This window comes from Erpetoichthys calabaricus, chromosome 1 (assembly GCF_900747795.2).
Source record: "Erpetoichthys calabaricus chromosome 1, fErpCal1.3, whole genome shotgun sequence".
Classification (NCBI taxonomy): Eukaryota; Metazoa; Chordata; class Cladistia; order Polypteriformes; family Polypteridae; genus Erpetoichthys; species Erpetoichthys calabaricus.
In genome coordinates, this window is record NC_041394.2 from 254,761,950 (window position 1) to 254,783,129 (window position 21,180).

The following is a 21,180-nucleotide window of genomic DNA, read 5'->3' on the forward strand; positions in this document are numbered from 1 at the left end:
TAAAAGCAGAGCTATCCAGCCAGAATTTACTGTGTTCTGTTACTTCTGTAGTGTCCTAATACTGTGTTCTACTGCATTACTACTGTATGTGTCACAAAGTGACTGCAAGTCCTTTGCTTTATCATTTATCTAACTTACTAGACCTCTTATCTGTATTTCTCAAAATATTGCTTATATTGGTATTTCAATAAGCTACATTAAGGACTATTTTTAACAATTTTATTTCAGATAATGGAGTGGATAAATCAAGATATAAAGCATTATGGCTTTTTAACCAATAATGTAAATTGTAAAAATAACTAACCTTAAAACTTTATGGCCCTTTGATACAGCAGTAGGTGGAGTTTTAATATATCAACTGTCTCACTTGTTGCATTCACTTAGAGGAATCTTTTATTTGTTTAGAGGAAGTCAGTAATGAATGAGTTGATTCAAATTAAGAACTATTATACCATTTTATAATGAATTTTACATTTCCCTGCTTCAAATGCTATCACTTCAAATGTTATCATTCATTTTTATTCAAGCCTTTATCTCTGACACTGTTACATAGGAGGCCAGAGTTTCCCCTGGCAGCACTGGGTCTGAGAGGGAAACTAGCCCATTAAGAGGACCTATATTAAGCCTAACGTATGCTAACTATGCATTTTAAATTTGTGATGGATACAACTCCTTTACCTTCCGCATGTGATGAAAATTTATATCCAAATACTATACATTAAATATTGGAATATTAGTAAAAAATTGAAAATTCTCCGAGTCCACATGCAGGTAAATGCACACAGATGGCAAGGTGGTGTAATGGCAAATTCCACTGCTCTGCTGTGACAACAAGCTTGGTTCAAGATTGGGTCCAATTACTGCCTTATATCACAACAAATCTTTACGTTGTAAATGCATGCCAAGCTATGCATTCTAGTTTAACTGGTAACTTTAAAATGGCCCAGTATGCATGTTAGACTGTGTACAAAGGGAACTTAAGATGGACTGGAGCATTGTCCTTGTTTGATTAAGGATGTGATTGGGAAAGGCTGTGTGTACAAAAAAATTGATTATAAGATTGGATGGTTAAAACCTCAACATTTTTTGCTTTTGTGCAGCTCATATGTGGACTATGGTGTATGCACACTTTGAGAAGAAACAAGTGAATATTGCAAGAAACAAGTATATACAGGTAGTCCCCAGGTTACGGACATTCAACCTACGACATACGAACGGGGCCGCAGCTGCGACGCATGCGTCTCAGTAACTGCCGCTCTGTCATCTTCGGCCTGCGGATGCTGCAAGCGGTGGCTGGAAGGAGGCTGGAGGGGGGCGATTTCACTGCTTGCGCAATGTAGTTTCCCTCCAGTGCATCCTGGCAGCAAGCGGTTTCACTGCCTGCCCACCACATATGGCTGCCCCATTCGTTCTAGGTGCGCGGCTGGTAATGCTGCAAGCGGTGATCCGGTTGTGGCTGAACGGGGGCGGCGGGGGGTAGCATTGTAGTGTGCTTCGGATGGCTGCATGTTGAATGGGGACGGTGGTGTTGCGTACGCTGCAGGCAGCATACTGTAGTGGAGGTGACTGTGAGGTGGGCTGGTGATGAACCGTACCTCGCTGCCCCCATTCATTCTCAATAGCAAGCCTGCTTGTACTGTTGCGCACATAGCAGGAAGTTGTCTCTTGTCAGTACAGGGTGGTCCAGATCTAATTATGCAGATCCAGATCATCTGGATGACTTTAATTTATGCAGGGACGATTCCAGTTCGGCGCGAAGACGATTCTTCATGTTGTCAGTTTGCACACTTCGTGATGGTCCGGGATTTTTCGGGTGATTTTCTATGTAATAAACCAAATAAGTTATAGCGTAATGAAAATTGCATAATTAGATCTGGACCACCCTATACATCAGACGTGTTGATGACTGGTGCCTTCCTGCTGTGATAGCTGTACAGTGCTGTGCAGAAGAGCTCATCTTAACCTTTTGTCTTCACCCTTCAACAATGTCTCTGAAACACAAATCTGATGCAAGTGCTGGTGATATAGTAAAGAAGAGAAAAACCATCACCATGGAAAATAAAGTAGAAATAATAAAAAGGTCAGAAAGAGGTGATGCAATCAACATGGGACTGCACTACATCCTGCAACACAGGGACATATGCTAGGATCCTGTTTGTGGACTTCAGCTCGGCATTCAATACTATCATTCCAGAAGTCCTCCACACCAAACTCACTTGGCTCACTGTACCAGCTCCCATCTCCCAGTGGATCAAAAACTTCCTGACAGATAGGAAGCAGCAAGTGAGACTGGGAAAAATCACATCCAGCACACGAACAGTCAGCACTGGCGCCCCCCCGGGATGTGTCCTCTCTCCTCTGCTCTTCTCCCTCTACACAAATGACTGCACCTCAAGAGACCCGTCTGTTAAAATCCTGAAGTTCGCAGATGATATGACAGTCATTGGCCTCATCAAGGACAGTGACGAGTCTGTATACAGACGAGAGGTCGAACAGCTGGTCCTCTGGTGCGGTCAAAACAACCTGGAGCTGAACAAGCTTAAAACTGTGGAGATGACAGTGGACTTCAGGAGGAGCCCCCCAGTGCTGCCCCCTCTCACACTACTCAACAGCATTGTGTCTGCTGTGGAAAACTTTAGGTTTCTGGGATCCACAATTTCCCAGAACCTAAAGTGGGAACTAAACATAAACACAATTGTTAAAAAGGCCCAGCAGAGGTTGTACTTCCTGCGCCAGCTCAGGAAGTTCAACCTGCCTCAGGAGCTGCTCATCCAATTTTACTCTGCAGTAATCCAGTCTGTTCTCTGTTCATCTATCACAGTCTGGTTTGACTCAGCCACAAAACAGGACAGGAACAGACTTCAACGGACAGTCAGGATTGCAGAAAAAATCATTGGTATTGATCTGCCCTCCATTCAAGACTTATACAGATCTCGAGTCAGGAAACGGGCAGAAAACATCATTGCAGACCCATCACACCCTGGTTACAACCTTTTCAACTTCTTCCCTCTGGTAGGCGCTACAGAGCACTGTACGCCAAAACTACCAGACATGTGAACAGTTTCTTTCCTCAGGCCATCACTCTCATGAACACTTAAGTCAATCTTACAGCATCAGGGACAATACTAGGTAAAACCGGAGTCCAATTCTTTGTATGTGTACATATACTTGGCCAATAAAGCTGATTCTGATTCTGAAACTTCATCATTCATTGGCAGAGCACTTGGTTACAGTCGGTCAACAATAGCATTTGTTAAAATAATGTACCTGTTCCGACTTACATACAAATTCAACTAAAGTAAAAACCTACAGTCCCTATCTCATACGTAACCTGTGGACTGCCTGTACTACATTGAGATAAAATGATTTTTAACCAAGACAGCTCACATTCACTTACCACAGTGTATACAGGTCAATGCTGAGCATGTTTCAGAATGAAGGATGACAAATGTGAGGTTTAGGTCTACTGCATACATTCCGAAAAGACCTGCACACCATTTATTAATTGTCATTAATTATGATTTACAGTGGCCATAAATGATAAATACAGTTTGCAAGGCAAGTCAACCAGCCATGTGACCCGAGGCCAATCAACTGATTTATGTTTAAAGTCCTACTTACTAACTATTTATCAACATGTGGAAATGTGTGATATGTTGCTAAAACTGACAGCATTTCACATTACAAGAACTCTGCAATTTTTTCACGATTCTACATTGTTTGTTTAGGAGGCCTTGTCTCACAATGGTGCACACTGGTGCAAAGTAGTAGTATTTTAAAACTAGCATTCACTCTGATTATATTTTAACTCACTTTGTCCAATGGTAGAAATGCAGAAGGAATGAATGATTCCTTATGCCAGAAGGAACAGGAATTAACCCTTGAAAGAGTGCAGTTCATTTCTGGGTAAACTCACACAACACCCGTTTACATTTTTATCAGTTAGCCCATCCAGCTGGACTTTGGTCTGTGTAAGAGAAAACCTTTGAAGAAAAACTCATGCTGGTAAGGGAAAAAATGTAAATTTTTCATAGACAATGAATGGGCTAAGATTTAAGACCAGGTCTTCTAATGCCGTCAGAAAGCAGTGCTTATCTCTCTGAAAACATGCCTCTTCTCCATACATCATTAGGTATATTATGTAACTTTTTATTATGTAGTCTTTTCTGTTCTTCTATCCAAGAAATCAAACAAAATGCAAAGCACCCATTTTTGTTGGTAAAAGTGAAAGGAACATAGGCCTAAAGAGGATTAAGTGGATTAGAACAATGGGTGGGGATGGCCACCATGTAAAACCAATGCACATATAGTATATGATGGGCAAAACACTGATCTTTCATTATAGCTGCCCCACTAAATGTCTATTCCAACATCACCTTAAGTCCATGTCACGTTACTCGACTTTTCCATTGATTTGCAGTCATAGTCTTTATTTACATAAACTTAGCAAGCTGGAGGCAGTTGGCTGTTTGCTCCTGTGAAGGCAGATGTCTAGTCTGATGTACCTAGAGACTCACTCCAACTAGTCTGTGACGTGCTTGGATAAAATCAAACCGGTTTGATTTTGTATTTAATTATAAGGTGTGCATGAGAGCTGACAAGCAATGCCCATCTGGAAATATAATGCAGCAATGAGGAATATGGAACACGGGGACTACTAAATCTCCTTAAACAACCTTTTCATGGTAACTAATTAGAGCCATGATAGCCAACACCTATGAGCATCCCATGATCTTAGACATGATTCATTATCTCAATGCCAAAATGGATATAGCAGCCCCTTCTTCCAATGTAATTCATACCCTTTTTTAATTCACATCTTTCTTTTAATTCATCAGTAATATATACTTAATCTAGCTGCCTAAGCTCTGATTTTTTATTCAGCTTGACCAGGGTCATCTGCTTAAAATTTGTGGCAACACACTCTGTTTATCAAGACCCAGTTAGAATGTTGTTTTCCTTTTTTCCTCAGCATTATTAATGGGAAATGGTAATTATAACACCATTGATTCATGATGTACACTCATAAAGGCCATATTTGTTTTTTCTTTTCACTAGCACTGCTTTTCCATTAAAAACTATTCACTTCTTGAAATACAATTATGATGAGTCAAAATTGAGTCAGTTTCCAAAGACAAATTAACTTGTCTCGCAGGATGTTGCTCACTCTCATGTTATTTCACATTTCTTTTTCATCTCTCATTCATGTTAAGCCTTATTTTAAGGGGTAGGCCTTCTGGTATGTTTTATAGGAGAACTAGCTGACATTGGTTTAGGTTATGAGATTAGGACAGCTTGATAAAAAGAAAAAAGAATTAAGGACTACAATTGTCCTTGCATTTTCTGAAGCTGCTTAGTGTAAAGGAATGAAAATATGACTAGAAGAGAACTGTTAACTATGTATGTTTTAAAAACTCATGGCAAAGTCTTATGGTATGGACACATCATTAGTGAGGAAAACAAGAAACCTCAGCTGACAGGATGTTGGAGGAAAAAATGATATGAATATGGATGGTGTATAAAATATACATTTACAAATAAACAGTAACAACAGACAAAAAAAATCTAGTAACGGATACTGTTAGTAACCAATTAAACATCATTTTAACATATATTAATCAATGAAAAAAAATCCTCCCATCCATCTTCCATTCAACCACTCCTCTGTTCCCTCTGTTGCTGTTCCAAACTAAATATTTTCAGATTTTTTTCAGTTTAATTTAACAATATTTAAATATTGTAAAATAATTTGTATGCACCTATCAATGGATATCATAACCAAACTGTGAATGCACCAACACTAACTCCATCATCCACTCACTCCTTCAGGTATTTATCCATCCATCCATCCATCCATTTTCCAACCTGCTGAATCCGAACACAGGGTCATGGGGGTCTGCTGGAGCCAATCCCAGCCAACACAGGGCACAAGGCAGGAACCAATCCCGGGCAGGGTGCCAACCCACCGCAGCAGGTATTTATCAGAACATGAAAATGTTTAAAGCTACTGTCGCAGGAGGCTGGGGGACAGACCCAGCCGGGACGCCTGGAAGGACCAAGAGGTGGAGCATTAGTCCTCCGGGCCACGAGGGGGCAACTGCCCTTGGTCGGAAGAGGGCTACGGAAGGGGAGCAGGGAGGCTCAAGCCCATTGGGGCCTGTGCCCACCGCCAGGGGGTGCCCCGAGCCTCATGGAGCCTGGGACACATTTACTTCCGCCACACCTATGGACGACGATCCTTCCAGGGACACCCAGAGTGCTTCCGGGTGCTCTCCTGACACTTCCGCCACACCAGGAAGTGTCGTCAGGCAGAGTACCTGGAGCTCATCCGGGTAAGGATAAAAGGGGCCGCCTCCCTCCAATCAGGGAGCTGGAGTTGGGAGTGGGAGCATGACGAAGCTCCCGTGGAGAGAGGAAAGGCGGCCCAGGGACATTGAGAGAAAGGCCCGTAAGAAAGGTGATTTGGGTGAGGAGCACAGTGTGTTGTGCAGGACAGTGTTGTGTTGATTGGAAGAAAAATAAACATGTCTTTTATAAAGATGCGGTCTCTGTCTGATGGTGTCCAGGCAAGTCTCACAGTTACAAAAACATTTCTTTGGTCATTATGACATTTTGACATTCTAGAAACAGTAAAATGTCTAATTGCTCTCAAAAGTTCTTTTAGGTTTTCATTAATAAATGTCACTGATGGGCCACAGTTTATCTGTCTCCACTGGATGAAAGGCTGGAAAAAACCTGTGGTGGGCTCCAATATATTGCAGGGTCCAGTTATGCACACTCCCACAGTCACAAAGGGACCAATTTGGAACCACCAATGGACCTGCATTCACAACTTTGGGGATCTGGGAGGAAAACCCCGAGTAGACACATACAAACCTCACACATGTGTGATGCAAAATTTTTATATTTTTGTGCCATTTTCGGTGCTGTAAGGCAGCAACACTAACCTCTGTATTACCATGCTGCCCACAACTGAGAAAATGGCACAAAAATATTACAACAAAAGTTAAGAATAATTACAAAACACTGAAGTAACACTTCCGTAAAGCTATCTTTTAAAATTCACTTTCATTTACTCACCAATATTCTATTAAGTTTCAGCTTTATCCAGGAAATTTTGCTGTTTCAGGAGATGGCCAAAAATGGATCTGGCTTCACAGTTCAAATGTAGTTTAGGGCACACCTAAGACTGGACACAATTTAAAAATAGATATAGAAAAAGTGATGACAACTGTGCACATTTTATTATTACACTTTATATTTTCAGAGCCTGCTTCTTCTATTCTCAGTTTTGGGGATGACAGCTTATTCTAGCAGCTTGGTGTGCAACTGAGTAGGGAATAGGAGAATATGGATGTGTGAATGAGAGTATGTGATGATAGGTAGGGGGTAAATTAACTAGAATTAGAAAAAAGCCATAGTACCGGAAGAAAGCCTACAAAAGACAGTTTGTATGTGGATATTTACTGAAGAACAGCCAGGCTGCTGTCCTACCTCTGTGCTTTGAAATTAACTGACATCCATGAGCAAACAGTGTAAAACTACCACCACAAAATACACCTCCGGAACTTCCTATAGATAATCAGTAAAAAACTCATCTGACTTTCTTGCAGATGACCAGTAACTAGTGTTTCTTTAACTTTGCTATGCATGGGCATGTGGAGAAGACTCAAAGTAATCCAACAAGATTAAACAACAAAGACAAGTAAGAATCTCTTTCACTGCTTTTTATAAACAGGTGCCCATGCTCACTGTGCTGAGTAACTTGTACTCTTCTATGTTACTGGCAATATGAACATGCTGCCCCACATGCTACAGCAGGCGTCCTCAAGTTAGGTTCTGGCAGGCTGCAGCAGTTGCAAGATTTTACTCCAACCACATCTCTTAGCTAGAAGTCAATTATTACTGCTGATGCAGTTATTGCTCATATATCTTCTTTCTGTTTCATTTTATTTAACTAGCTTGTTTAGTCCTAAACAGGTGCATTCCCTTTTTTTATTGCTTCTTCATTATTAATCAACTTCCAATTAACAATAAGATTAAAATGACAGAGGAACCAGGGGCTCACTGGCTCTTCAGTTCAGACCACAGGGCCCACAATGGCTATAAGAGCTCATTCCAAGGAACTTCTGCTTTAAACTGAATTCTTATGTTAATTAAGTGGCTACTTCCCAGTTTCTATGTTTTGCTATCAGTTAATAATTTACAGATCTGGTGTGCTAAATTCTTATTGGAATGTAGCAAATATTTATGGATGTTACATGGAGATCATTTAGTGTTTTTTTTTTAATCTTGGTTTTCTGTTTGTGATTTTCATTCCACTTTTTTCTGGGTGTTTAGACCATTGTTTACACAGAAAAAGATGAATTAATAGGTAATGACATAAAACAGCTAAGCATTTAAAGCTATGACAAAATATCAACATTTGTAAATTTCTTATATATGTCACACTACTGCTCTTTTCTAAATGGAATATGAGAAGAAATGATGATCAGCTAATTCACCGATGAGATCAATTGGAGGAAAAATTAATCAATTAAATCTTGTAAATTTCTTATATATGTCACACTGCTGCTCTTTTCTAAATGGAATATGAGAAGAAATGATGATCAGCTAATTCACCGATGAGATCAATTGGAGGAAAAATTAATCAATTAAATCACCTCCAATGTAGCAGTGCAATAGATGACATCTTGTGCAATAGTGTTTCATGTGGAATTAAGGTCTTATGTTGAATGTTTGTGTTCTACCTTATTTCTTTTTATCCTTTCTTGTCCTTTTGTAATTATATTTATTTAAATATCTCTTTATAAGCTTCAACAACTAGTCCAGAATTCAGCTGCCCGCATTATTACTAGAACCCCCTCTATTCACCATATCACTCCAGTCTTGCAGCAGCTTCGCTGGCTTCCAGTTAAGTTCCGCATTCAATTCCAAATTCTTCTGTTAACATTTAAGGCTTGACAAGTTTGCCCCTCTATATCTGTCCATCCTACTCCATGTTGCCATTCCCTTCCACACCCTTAGATCCTCTTCCTCCATCCACTTGACTGTCCCATTCGTCCGTCTTACCACCATGGGGAGCAGAGCATTCAGTTGCTCTGCTCCACAGCTCCGGAACTCACTACCATCTGAGCTTAGAAATATTGAATAATTCTCACTTTTCAAATCTAAACTTAAAACTCATTTGTTTAAGACTACTTTTTCTCTTTGATTACAATTGCTCTGATTTTAATTCTTCTATTTTTCTATTTTAGTTTTGTTTACAATCTGTGTTTTATCTATTGTTCGGTGTCCTTGAGTGTTTAGAAAGGCGCCTACAAATAAATAAAATGTATTATTATTATTATTATTATTATTATAACATACTTGGAAAGAAATGGAACAGAACAAAGACTGACAATTACTAGGCTAGCTGATGCTATGCCATCCTGAGGACCACAAAATGCAATGATAGATTAGAATTTCAGCATTTTTCACATACATAACTTTAGTAAAATAAATGTGGCAATTATAAGGTGAAATTACATTAACAAGTGATATTTGGCTGTAGGTGGTCCTATGTATCTGGGGGTTTTGCAAACTGGTCATTGGTCTAAAGCACCTGAAGAATCACTGACTCATGATTAATAAAGTATCTATCTATCTATCTATCTATCTATCTATCTATCTATCTATCTATCTATCTATCTATCTATCTATCTATCTATCTATCTATAAAACATTTTCTTTTGCTTGGATCAATATATTGTTTATAACTTAAGGTTTAACAGTTTAACAAAAAAAGGAAAGAAATTGATCTATACACTGCTTTTCTTTCTGCTATCAAATTTTACTGATTTCACTGATTCTGATAAGTTAAAAAAGTATTCTGCAGCGGGTTGGAAAATGGATGGATGTATTACACAAAACCCCTACTTATTTATGAAATGCCCCTGAATTTCAGGGAGTGGGGCCAAAAATGGATCCTTGAAATAGAAAATTATTTTCTGACCTGTTCCTCAGTTTAATACTTACATAAATAAATCTTCTCAAGCTTGTATGTTGTCCAAGTCACTTTGGAATGAGTTGGCCGATTCTACAAGTACATTATCTCACATTCTGCCTAACTTGTCATCAACTGCAAACTTAACCAGCATGTTTTACAATCTTATCTAATGCAGCATATTGAAAGAGAAGCGACTCTAACACTGACCAATGATGGACACTACTTTTACCTAATACTGACAAACTTAATTTTACCATGTTTTTGTTCTGTGTTTAAACTTAATTTATTCCTCACAGAATTCCAGCATAATAGTGCAACACGACCTTCCCCATCTGAAGCCATGCTGACTGTTTGCTACTACACCTGTTGACAATTGATAATGTTAACAATATCAAATGTAGCCCTGGCTGTATGAACCCACTGAATTAGGACTGTAAAGATACCACAGCCAATGTAGAAGAACCATTAAAGGCATGATGATAATACTTCAACTCCTCTCTGCTGCCTTCAAGAGCCAGGAAGCATGACTGATTCAAATTAGTACAAGCTGTCAAGAACTGACAATTCACTGTAACATATTCAAGACACACTTGGTGACAAGAGATTCAAAAGAAAATGAGATTAAGCAAATGAAGCAGAAGGGCATCATAAGAGGAAAGCTGGAGGACACAAGCTCATGGTCCAAGTCTCCTGTCAGCTGTCTGAGAGAATCAGAATGTGCAACTGATAGGAGGTTCGGTTTACACTGGGTAAGAAAGCAGTGTTTACTCTAGACATTTAGTATATACAGTAATATACTAATATGATCCTAAGGATTTCTTGGTTTGGGAATCCAAAAAGGTCAAACCCAACCAACGTTTCTTTATTTACACAAAGAAAGAAAACTCATACTATGATGGTACAACTGTGTAGCCCACTTTTCAGATTTTGCTCTCTGATATCAAGCTTTATATGTACACTGAAACACTGGCTTTTATTTTGAAGAGAATCATTAGATAATGTTTCAAAACTTGAATAGGTTGTGTTCAGAATTCCAGAAAAAAAAAACACTGGAATAAAAGTCTACAGCACCCCTTCAGGATAGTTATTTACTAGGTGTGTTACATCACTCCATATATGTTGTAAATAGTCTTGATTGCAATCAGTTGCTAGTATCAGCATTAATTAAACTTTGTGTTATTAAGTTGCAAAACACACTGGGAGCATGCAATGCTAGTGAAATACAATGAGACCATGTTGAAAGACCCTATTCTATTCTATTCTATTCTATTCCATTCTATTCTATTCTATTCAAATGCAGTTTAGTCTTTAATTATGTACAACTTTTTTCCATCATGATCCTGACTACAGGATGTGCAAAGCATCATGGTAAAATCACATTTTAAAGAAATGTCAAATTAAACATTTTTTGTACTACTTTCTAGAGACCAGGATTTCACAGGATCCAATCTTAACTTTATTTTAGCACTGCAGGTGTTAGCAGACAGTGAAAAAAGCATGTCTTTTGCACAAATCTGAATCATTGTTATTAGAATTTTACATTTGACTAGATTGTACTGGTTGAGGCAATTGAAAGAAACACTGCCTGCTTTGAAAAGACTCATATAACGAATCAAACTACCAGATGAAAATCAGCTATTTAGATTTACAGGGTCATTATTGTCACATGTGTCGAGTACAATGAAATTTCTACTTGCTTGTGCTATTCAATGTGCAACACGTCACCATGCTACTATATATGGTGTTTATCTGTCATTGTTGTCAATGACAAAGGATAGTTGTAGGTTTTAGTGCATATTGGGACTGATTCATCACTCATGCATGGTTCTCAAATTACAAGTTTGGCTGACATTTGCAAACAAATAAAGTTACAAGTGAACTTAAAATGAAAACAATAACAAATGTGTTGATTTTGTCACAAGTTTCCACCATATGACACAGTTTTGGACAAAGACTTGATTTATCTTGTGCATAACACAACACTTGATTAGCACTTTGAGATAAGCATCCCCCCTGAGAGTCATGGAACATGACTTAATAGTATGTAGCAAAGAATGAAGTTTTAAAACTTTGAAACATGGGTAGAAGTATGATTTTAAAAATTTGCATTGCATAGCCCTCTATCACTTTAACAAAATGCACCTTTTCCAGTGTTACTATGTTGACATATTTTATTTCTTATCTTGTAATGAGCTTAATGAATTTACTCTTTACTGTTTACTGCTAAATGAGTGCCCTCTGGTGTGACAGAGACAAACACCTGCATTGAACATACTACTGGAATTGGTGTCACTAAATATGCTCAATGCTAGTGCTGTTCTTACATGTTGGTGGATTGTGTTAGATGAAGTTCCTTCTATTTTATATTTCAAATTCAGTTGTCTTTGCACATAATTTTCTACTTAAAAAATATAGTGGTTCTATTAAAACAGCTTTTATTTCACCTACTGTGATATTTCAACCAACAAAAAGATAGTTTGACCATCATCCGTTTTGGAAAAGATGTTGTAGTGGGGTTAAATAGACCAAAGCTCCAGGGACAGAGATTACTACTATGCAGTGGAGACCTAACCAATCTTTTTGTCACTGGATGTGAGACTAGGCCACCTTGATGTGCAGAACAGTGAACTCTGATAGATGCTATAAAACAGATCTTAGGTTTTTGTGCAACACTGAGCACACATTAATTAGGGGCTCATATTAAAAGAGATCTCAGAAATCACTGACATTTTTTTTTTTATTAGAGTGGAAAATATGTCAGTTATTCTACAAACAAACCAAATCTACCAAATTCTTTTTTTGGTGACAAAAATTAAAAGAAAAATACATTTATTAGTATATATAGTTTTTAGGCAATAGGGTCTAGTGTCTAAAACTACAAGGCTGACGGGTCAGTTCTTGCCTCTGCCTCACTGTGTGTCACTTAAGCTGCTTGTTTAAAAAACTATAAACAGATTTCAAATTATATAAATGTAGACTGACTTGGATAAAGGCTTCAGCAAAATTATCAAAAATAGTAAATACTATTCTGCATAGTGGAGGTAAATGACAAATATGTTCAGATGTTTTTCAGGTAAGGAAGACAATTTTGAGGTAACGTAGCTATACATATTAATCATGGCACTCAAGAATAGTGGTGACAAGTTGCATGTTTTTAGCATTAGCAAGTAATAATTTCACTGTACTCTGCACATGTGACAATAATGACACTATGAACCTATTAACAAGTTAAATTTATGGTGTAAAAGTTTTAGACACTCGTATCATCGAATTTCGTTGTGTGGCAACATAATATTTCAACATAGATAAAGTCTAAGACAGTGTGAATTGCTAACTAACAAGAAACTGAAACAGATAATAACTGACATTAGAAAATGAGATATTGATCAGTAAAAGGGAGTCCTGACAATACACATTGACTCCTAATTTATCTTTTGATGCCTTCAGCAGGGTCTCACCAGACTGGTAGTTACCATCTTGGTCCACTATGGTTTAATTTCATCTAGTCATTTTTCAGGCTAAGGACTATAAAACATGTTAAACTTGTAGCAACAGAATTGTTCCATGTTCTTATTCATCAATATACATGAGTTAATTCAGTAAACTGAGCAACATATAAGACTCTAAACCCTTACCAATCTTTTAAGAGAAATGAAAGAAAAAAAAAATAGTGCACTTTGTGGTGTTGTGCATTTCTTGAAGCTTGCATGAGGCCAGATTCAAAAACCTTTCAACATTTAAGAAGGTCAAAATGATAAAAGCAAAATATCAGCAAGGGAAAGTGGCACTTACAAAAGGTAGAAGTTTAATAAAAGGAACCTTTGAGTGATTTAAATGGCATGTATTAAGCTCCATGTTAGAACTACTAGATGACTTCATAAATGGATAAACTTTAAAATGTCAAACAAAATGTGTTTCACTTAATTTTAACTAAGATAAATAAACCCATTGACTTCTAGTACTTTTATACTAGTGTATATGTAATTATAAATAGGGAAAAACACAGAATATTACTTGCAGGACTCTTTTATTATTTTACCTTGTTCTGCTAGAATACACATTTTCTTTTTTCTTTACAGCACACCCATCTATCCTTCCTTTTCCTTTACCAATGTCTCACTGGGACCTTCTTTACTTTCTTACCCAGTGCAAATTATCACATATGATTTCAACAGACTTAACAAAACAAAAAAAAAACTTATGATTCAGTGCTTTCTGTGTTAAGGCCAACCTCAAATGTCAGCATAACAGTTTAATTATTTTAAAGCTGTTTCACAGGAAAATCGTTGGCTTGTATTAAACAAAACATAATGTTTGCACCATACACTGGGAAAAAACAAGAAGAGCTAGAAGAGTGTGCAAAGATCTTTACATCACTTTACTCCTAGACAGTAATGATTGTTTTAACTCAATTATATTTTCTTTGTATGACTTAATCTTTTTCCACCGTAAGCCTTCATGACCACCCAAAAAGTCTGTGATTGTTTCAATATTTAGAGTCAAATGCATTACTTCACTATCATTACACTAGCTTGATCACTTATGTGCACTAATTTTGAATGTTATTAGTGAATTCACATTTGATTTTCAAAGACAAAGCATTTGCCTGCCAGTTGTATCATACTCCCCTTTTCTGTTCTTCTTTCCAAATTATAATCCCTAATTATTAAAATATGTCTTGATGATTAAATTCTCACTACAGTCAAAATATCACATCACTTAGGGGAGTTGTCATTTTTTTCCATTTACTCATTCTGTGTAGCTCTACTAATTTGTTATTTCTGCTCTGCTACTTACGTATTGGAACATTTCTTTTGTTATTTTATTCTTTTAATGTGAAGTGCCTTATAAAGTCCTCGGCGATTATGCAAACTGTGAAAGAAATTGAATGACATGAATGTTTTATGAATAGATTATAAAATCCTCCCTGCATCCAAAGCACCTCTGCCTGTGGCCTATACTACAATATGCTCATCAACAGGGTGACAAACACTAAAAGTGTGTTTACTCATCACATGAATAGTGGTCTTCCTGCTTGAAGTTTGAATTATGTCCAATTACTGTGCAGTTATGGAGATGTGGACCTTGTGTTCTGTGGGTGGTTCACCTGTCCATGACAGCCATGGGACTGCCCTCAGCCCAATAAAGGTGGAGGAAAACCCACAGTCCATGGTAGCCTAATGAGAATGCCCTCATGGTGTGGTGAGTTTCTTTAATATGTATTCTTTGCTCTTGTGATTTCCTGGAATTTAGTGACCTTTTGGTCTATCTTCTGACCATTCTTTGAATTTCATTGTCGGGCTATCTTTGCTATTGGGATTCCCTATTTTGAAGTCATTGCCTTTTCTTCCTTTTGTACTCTTAGGAGCATTTCATTCCACATTTGTAAAATAAATTGTTTTATTTATAAAGATTCTTTATGGCCCTATTTGTAGCTACACTCAATCCTGTCCCCTGTCCTGATAGTCTACGATACGTGATCTTTCTCGGAAGATAATTTAAAGGCCCGCGAGACGAAAGAGACCTGCCACGGTGCGTCTCACGGGAACATAGAACGAGAGTCTTGCAAGACACACCCTACTTACAAGCAATATCAAAAAAAACAAATCAGTAGTGTAAAGGCAGTCATGTAGCACACATAGCTCCAGGGCTCTCAGTGCATATAAAGTGTATAAGGTCAATACGGTAGAAATGAATAGGGTAGAAATGAAATGAATAGGGTAGAAATGAAACGTCGACGATTAAACGAAGAAGAAAGAAAAGCAGAGAGCAAAGAGACTGAAATGCGTTGGACAGAAAAAAGAGCAAAAAAGAATAATCGAGGTGCAAATTCAGAAAATAAGGAAAGTAATTATCAGCCCAGAACAAGTGGAATTGAAAAAAAAGCATGTCCAATCCGGCTCAGAATTAAATGACAGTGAGTAAAAGACAAAGTAGAACTTCATAGAGATGTTTACAAACGTTGGCGCTAAACACATGCAGAGCAGGTTAGAGACTATGAAACCAGGGAAATTAGAAAGGCTCAAAAAAAAAAAAAAAAAAAAAAAAAGCTGGCGCTATACACATGTGGAGAAAGTTAAAGGATATGAAAGTAGGAAAATTAGAAAATATAAAAAAGTAAAGATCGCAGTAGCGCAAACAAACAAACTGCCTCATTTAACTATGCACCAGTGTAACTTTGGTTTTGCACAATAATTACTACACTATTGCACCTTAACACTTAATTCTACTTTATTCACATAATTTTACTTATTTATTATGTTCTACTATACTGTTATCTTTCAATCTATGACTTTTTGTTAATCTTAACTGATATTCTTCTAACTTTGCACAGTTTTTGATAAGCGGATCAGGATGCATTTCACTGCGTGTTGTCCTGTATAACTATGCATGTGACAAATAAAGAATCTTGAGAATTTCAAAAATGGAGTTTACCGCACATGCATTTATTGGTTACTTTGTTAATGTATATATATTTATCTGTCTGCTTATTTAAAAACCTAAATTTACCCCAGGAGTCAAAAAAGTTCTGTCTAGCCCTTGAACAAAAACCTAGACAAAAGCTGGGGTATCACCTTGGTAAACCCATGTACTTTTGGAACTGTGAGAGGAAAATAGCACGACTTTACAGACAGGAGTCCAATGCAGAACTCTACTTACTTTGTTAGTTTGTAAAAAAAAAATTATTAAATGCTGATGATGTAGATCGTTCTGTCTATGCTGAAATTCCAAACAGAGAAACCTATCCTGACCTCATAAAAAAGATTCAGCATATTGGGACTCGCAAGATTACAAATATTGTTTTTACAGAAGTTCTGAAATCTTAAAAGTGTGTATCCGGAAAACCAAATACGGGGGTTGGCGAGCGAAGCGAGCAGGAGGCGAAGCCCCCTAGTATATGATAAATTTGTGACGACTGCTCTTGATCAGGTAGACTGTGGAAAAGATAGACTTACACAGGTAGGTCGATATGAACATTATCACAGCTGCTCTTTTAGTATGGTATGTGTAGTAAATCCAAAATGTTGCAATTTCAATGTTTATATGGATTTCAGGAAGTTGTGAGTGGTGAACGTGACCCATCTCTTACTGAAATGCAGCCAGGTTGATCTCAGGCAGATGTCTCCTGGGTTTATCAGAGATCAGATCTCTGACGAACTGACAACTTGTTGGAGTCCTGAAGTCATTAAATTCCTGTTGAAGTTTCTTGCCAGTTCACGTAATATGTCAAAAAGTAACTTCTAGTCAAAATTTTAATAACTGTATATATGGCTGACAAGTTCACTCCAGGTGACTAACAAGATCAGGATATTTTACAACTGTTTAAGGATATTTTTAAATTTGAATAACAGGCAGGGTAAGTGACCTATTTGGGGATTATACAATGAGTAAGCAGTTATAAGTGAAGTGGCGACCTTGGGGTTTACAATCTGGTGTGTCTTAGCCCACCAAATCACTCTAAGGTTTGAAAGGAAACTATGTAGTAGTGTCACTTACCATCCTGGTTAACTTTTGAAAGATTTGTGTAAAACTACCTTTAATTTTTGACTTGATCAAGTGCTATGAACTGTCGTCTGCCATTGTTATTTGTTTATTAATTTCTCAACCTGCATTGTCTAATATGGGGTGAGGGTAAGCCAAAGTCTACTCTACCCGAGTAGTATCGGGAGCAGGAGAGGAACAAACTACGATTGGGACATCAGTCTGCACCAGGACACACTCCCACACAACCCCGGACCAACTTGGAGTTGCCGATAAATATTACAAACACAAACTTGACAGAGAAACCTGCTTATTTTTATGGCAACTCTGACCCATGCAAACTTAATGTTTTGGAGAAAATGTGAAATTAAGACATCCTTGATCAAGCAGGGAAATGCAGCCAAACCAACTAAATAACGACTCACACATATAATAATTTATATCACTGAGCCGTTATTGTAATGTGCTTTGACGTGACAAACATATTACACCACAAAAACGATGAATATGATATGCAGGCTGTATTTCAGTTCCCTTTTAAGAGGGCCAATGCTATATATGTGTACTGAAAAACTTTTTTGGTTTTTCATCAGTTTTTACTGTATAGGCTACCTGTTGGCACGTCTCAGGGAACTGGCTGACAGGTTTAGAATATCTCAGCCAAGCTTCACTTTATTATGCCTACTGTACCTGGAGGCCAATTAAGCAACCGACGAGGCACTACATCCTGTTTACATATGGTGTGGAAGTACAAAAAAAAGAAAAAAAAAAAACATGCTTTTGCCAAGTTAAAAATTCAATCTGCGGCAGTGTCTGGTTCTACTAATGTAATCAGAACACTTTACTGAACTCATAATAAGGGCACCTAGCGAGAAAGTAACTGAATTTTGTTAAATGTAAGCAGTTACATTCAGTTAATGCACAAGTCATTCAGAATGTGACTGGCAAACATTGTGCCTTAGTTCCCTGGATCAAATAGCTTTGACGGACGTGATGGTGCCTGGCAGAAACCTCAATGATTCATATGGGCTGTACAACTCATTGTAACAGCATTCACATCATTACATATGCCAGGTGATAGCAGTTACCCACTCAGATTCACATCATTACATGTGCCAGGTGATAGCAGTTACCCACTCAGACGCTGACACCTTACAACTTTCCCAGACCTCCGCATGATCTTGCACTCTGTGTTGCGGAACAAAATCAGATACTCTTGAATGCAGGTGGAGGGGTCTCAATGTGTCAGAAAGGAGAGGCTGGTCTACCAGCTAGTGAAGTTCTGCAATATCGTGACTGCATATGTATGAGGTTGATTAGCATGCTCCATATATGGGTGTTTCAGTGTGGCATTAATCTATTTTATGTTTTGATTCAATGCAGATTCTGTCTTTTTGAATCACATACTATTTACAATGCTGTAAATATTTTTGTGCCATTTCCAATGCTTTTTGTTTCTCAGCTAGAATTATAAACTGTTGCTATATTCCTTGTTAATAATGACCTGAACATGCTCATCTATGATGTCATCAAAGCAACAAGACAAAAGGTCACCCCGACGTCCTGTAACTATCTGAGACTGTGGATACCAAGCCTAAAAACTCTTTTTGTTGCAATTTCTATAGCATACCCTAAGATCCTAAGCTATGTTTCTTTCACTCACTTCTTTCACTAACATTTTTTGTTTTCAATTAGGTTTACACCAGTGTTTTTGTCTTTTCTGGTTACGACCTTGGCCTCATTTCTCAAAACATCTCATCTTCTAGTCTCTACATCTCTTGTGCTAGCACAACAGTGTGCAGAAGCATGTCCAGTACTTATATCCCACCCAAGCCTGAATATCACTTACCTCTCAAAGCTGCTTTAAAGGGCTCAGGCTTCCTATGGACTGTAATATGTTTTATGTCCATGTCATAAACAAAAGTGTAGTCCATGAAGTCAACCCTGATATACAGTATGCCATACTTCTCTGGGAAGAGCTCATCTACATACATTGTTATATTACCTGAAAAGAACAGTAATTCTTTCATACTTGTCTATTACAGTCTATTATCTTACAGAAATGTTAGATAATGGACTGGAAGGTGAAAAATATAACATACCTGGGTAGGACTCTTTGCAAGCCATGAACTGCATTCAGCAAAGAAACTGTAAAGTGGGCTGGGAATTAATCACAGAGGCATCATTAAATGGAGTTAAAATGTCCCCCTGGAGTTAATTGTCTTTTTTCATTTAAATAAAGTCAACAGAATAGATTTAAAGCTATGCAATTCAGCTTGGGCCAGGTTTCTGGCCAACTAAAAAGTGCCTAATGGTAATGCTGAGTACAGATTTAATGTCCAGTTTGGAAGAACCAAATTTGCTTTACTGCTAAAATACTTTTCTGGAATTAAAAGATTTTCCAAGAAATGTACAATAAAGGTAAGAGCATTTGAAACAAAAAAGAAAAGGAAATACAATTTTCAGAAGTAAAATCTAATCATACTACCATACAATTTTATACAATATTTTATATTCACAAAATTTCAAGGGCCAGTGCTGCAGCCTCACAGCTACAGAGGCCTGGGTTCAAATTCCAGCCTTGCCCAGATGGTATTTGCACATTTTACCTGTGTATCTGTAGAAAGCTGGTTTTCTCCCACATTCCAAAGATGGTTAATTGGCATTTTTAAAATTGAGTTGCTTCTTGATTTGTGCCCAAGGATGATAAAGACAGTCTTCAAGCCACAATGACACTACACTGTCAAGGGGGCATGTATTTTAAGTGTGCATTTACTTGGCATTTATATTAAGAAATTTGATCAGATGACATATATTAAGAAAATTTGATCTGATGAGAAAGAACAATTGTGTCATCATTCACTACACTAAACAATAAAAACAAAACATCTTTGTGAATGAGTCCCACTAGTCAAGCTCAGCAAAGTTTCAAAATGGAAATGTAGTTTTTCTCTCTAGCCTGGAATGCATAGAATAGCATCTTGTAAACAAACCTTCTTCTGAGAAGCAACAAAATAGTTACATAAATAATTAACTTCACTTTTGAATCTCTGACTTTTCTTCCCATTGGTAATGAGCCACTACCACAAGCTTTCTTCCTAAATTTTAACTCAATAAACCAAAAAACCTGCTACACTTACATGCAACAAAACCACTTTTGGACTCCCTCTAGTGGCATCTAGTGACCCTGAATCCTACATATCCCTTAAAGGTGACAGGTCCCTCTGGCAGATCCTGCTCCCCCTGGTTACTTTCAGAGTTGCAAGAGTTTTAATAATTCTAAATGTGACCTGTCTTTGGCAATCAGTTATCCAGAACAGTAAATGCTTTTAGTTTCTAACTGACTAGTTAGTAACTGACACTTCAAAAAGATCTAAACATTTATCCATCAGTTCCTGAAGACAAGATGATTAGTTTAATAATATCCAGTTTTGTAAAGGAGCACTTATAGCATACAAAAAAATAATAATACTGTAATATAGGTATTTCACTGGAAGTTATTACACAGTTTCACCTAATGAAACATGCCAATAAATAAAACCAAAAATTAAAACAAAATCCTATCTACTTTATATTTAAGAGATGACAAAGCTCTTTCTTTAGAAGCAGATTTGCCAAGTTAAATATCTTACGGTGTGGTCTGAAAAATTTAAGCAAAACCATTAGATAGATATCAGGAAAGTACCACCAACATATACCTTCTGACCCTC

At 37.5% G+C, this 21,180-nt stretch overlaps 1 protein-coding gene across 1 annotated transcript in view; it reads right to left on the bottom strand.

Moving 5' to 3' along the window:
- LOC127528736 (uncharacterized) overlaps positions 1 to 19,464 on the bottom strand; it is a 129,307-nt gene extending 109,843 nt beyond the window's left edge. The window contains exon 1 of the mRNA XM_051929467.1: positions 19,320 to 19,464. Coding sequence (XP_051785427.1) covers positions 19,320 to 19,464 — 145 coding nt within the window. The remainder of the gene's footprint in view (positions 1 to 19,319) is intronic.
- Positions 19,465 to 21,180: the final 1,716 nt, after the last annotated feature.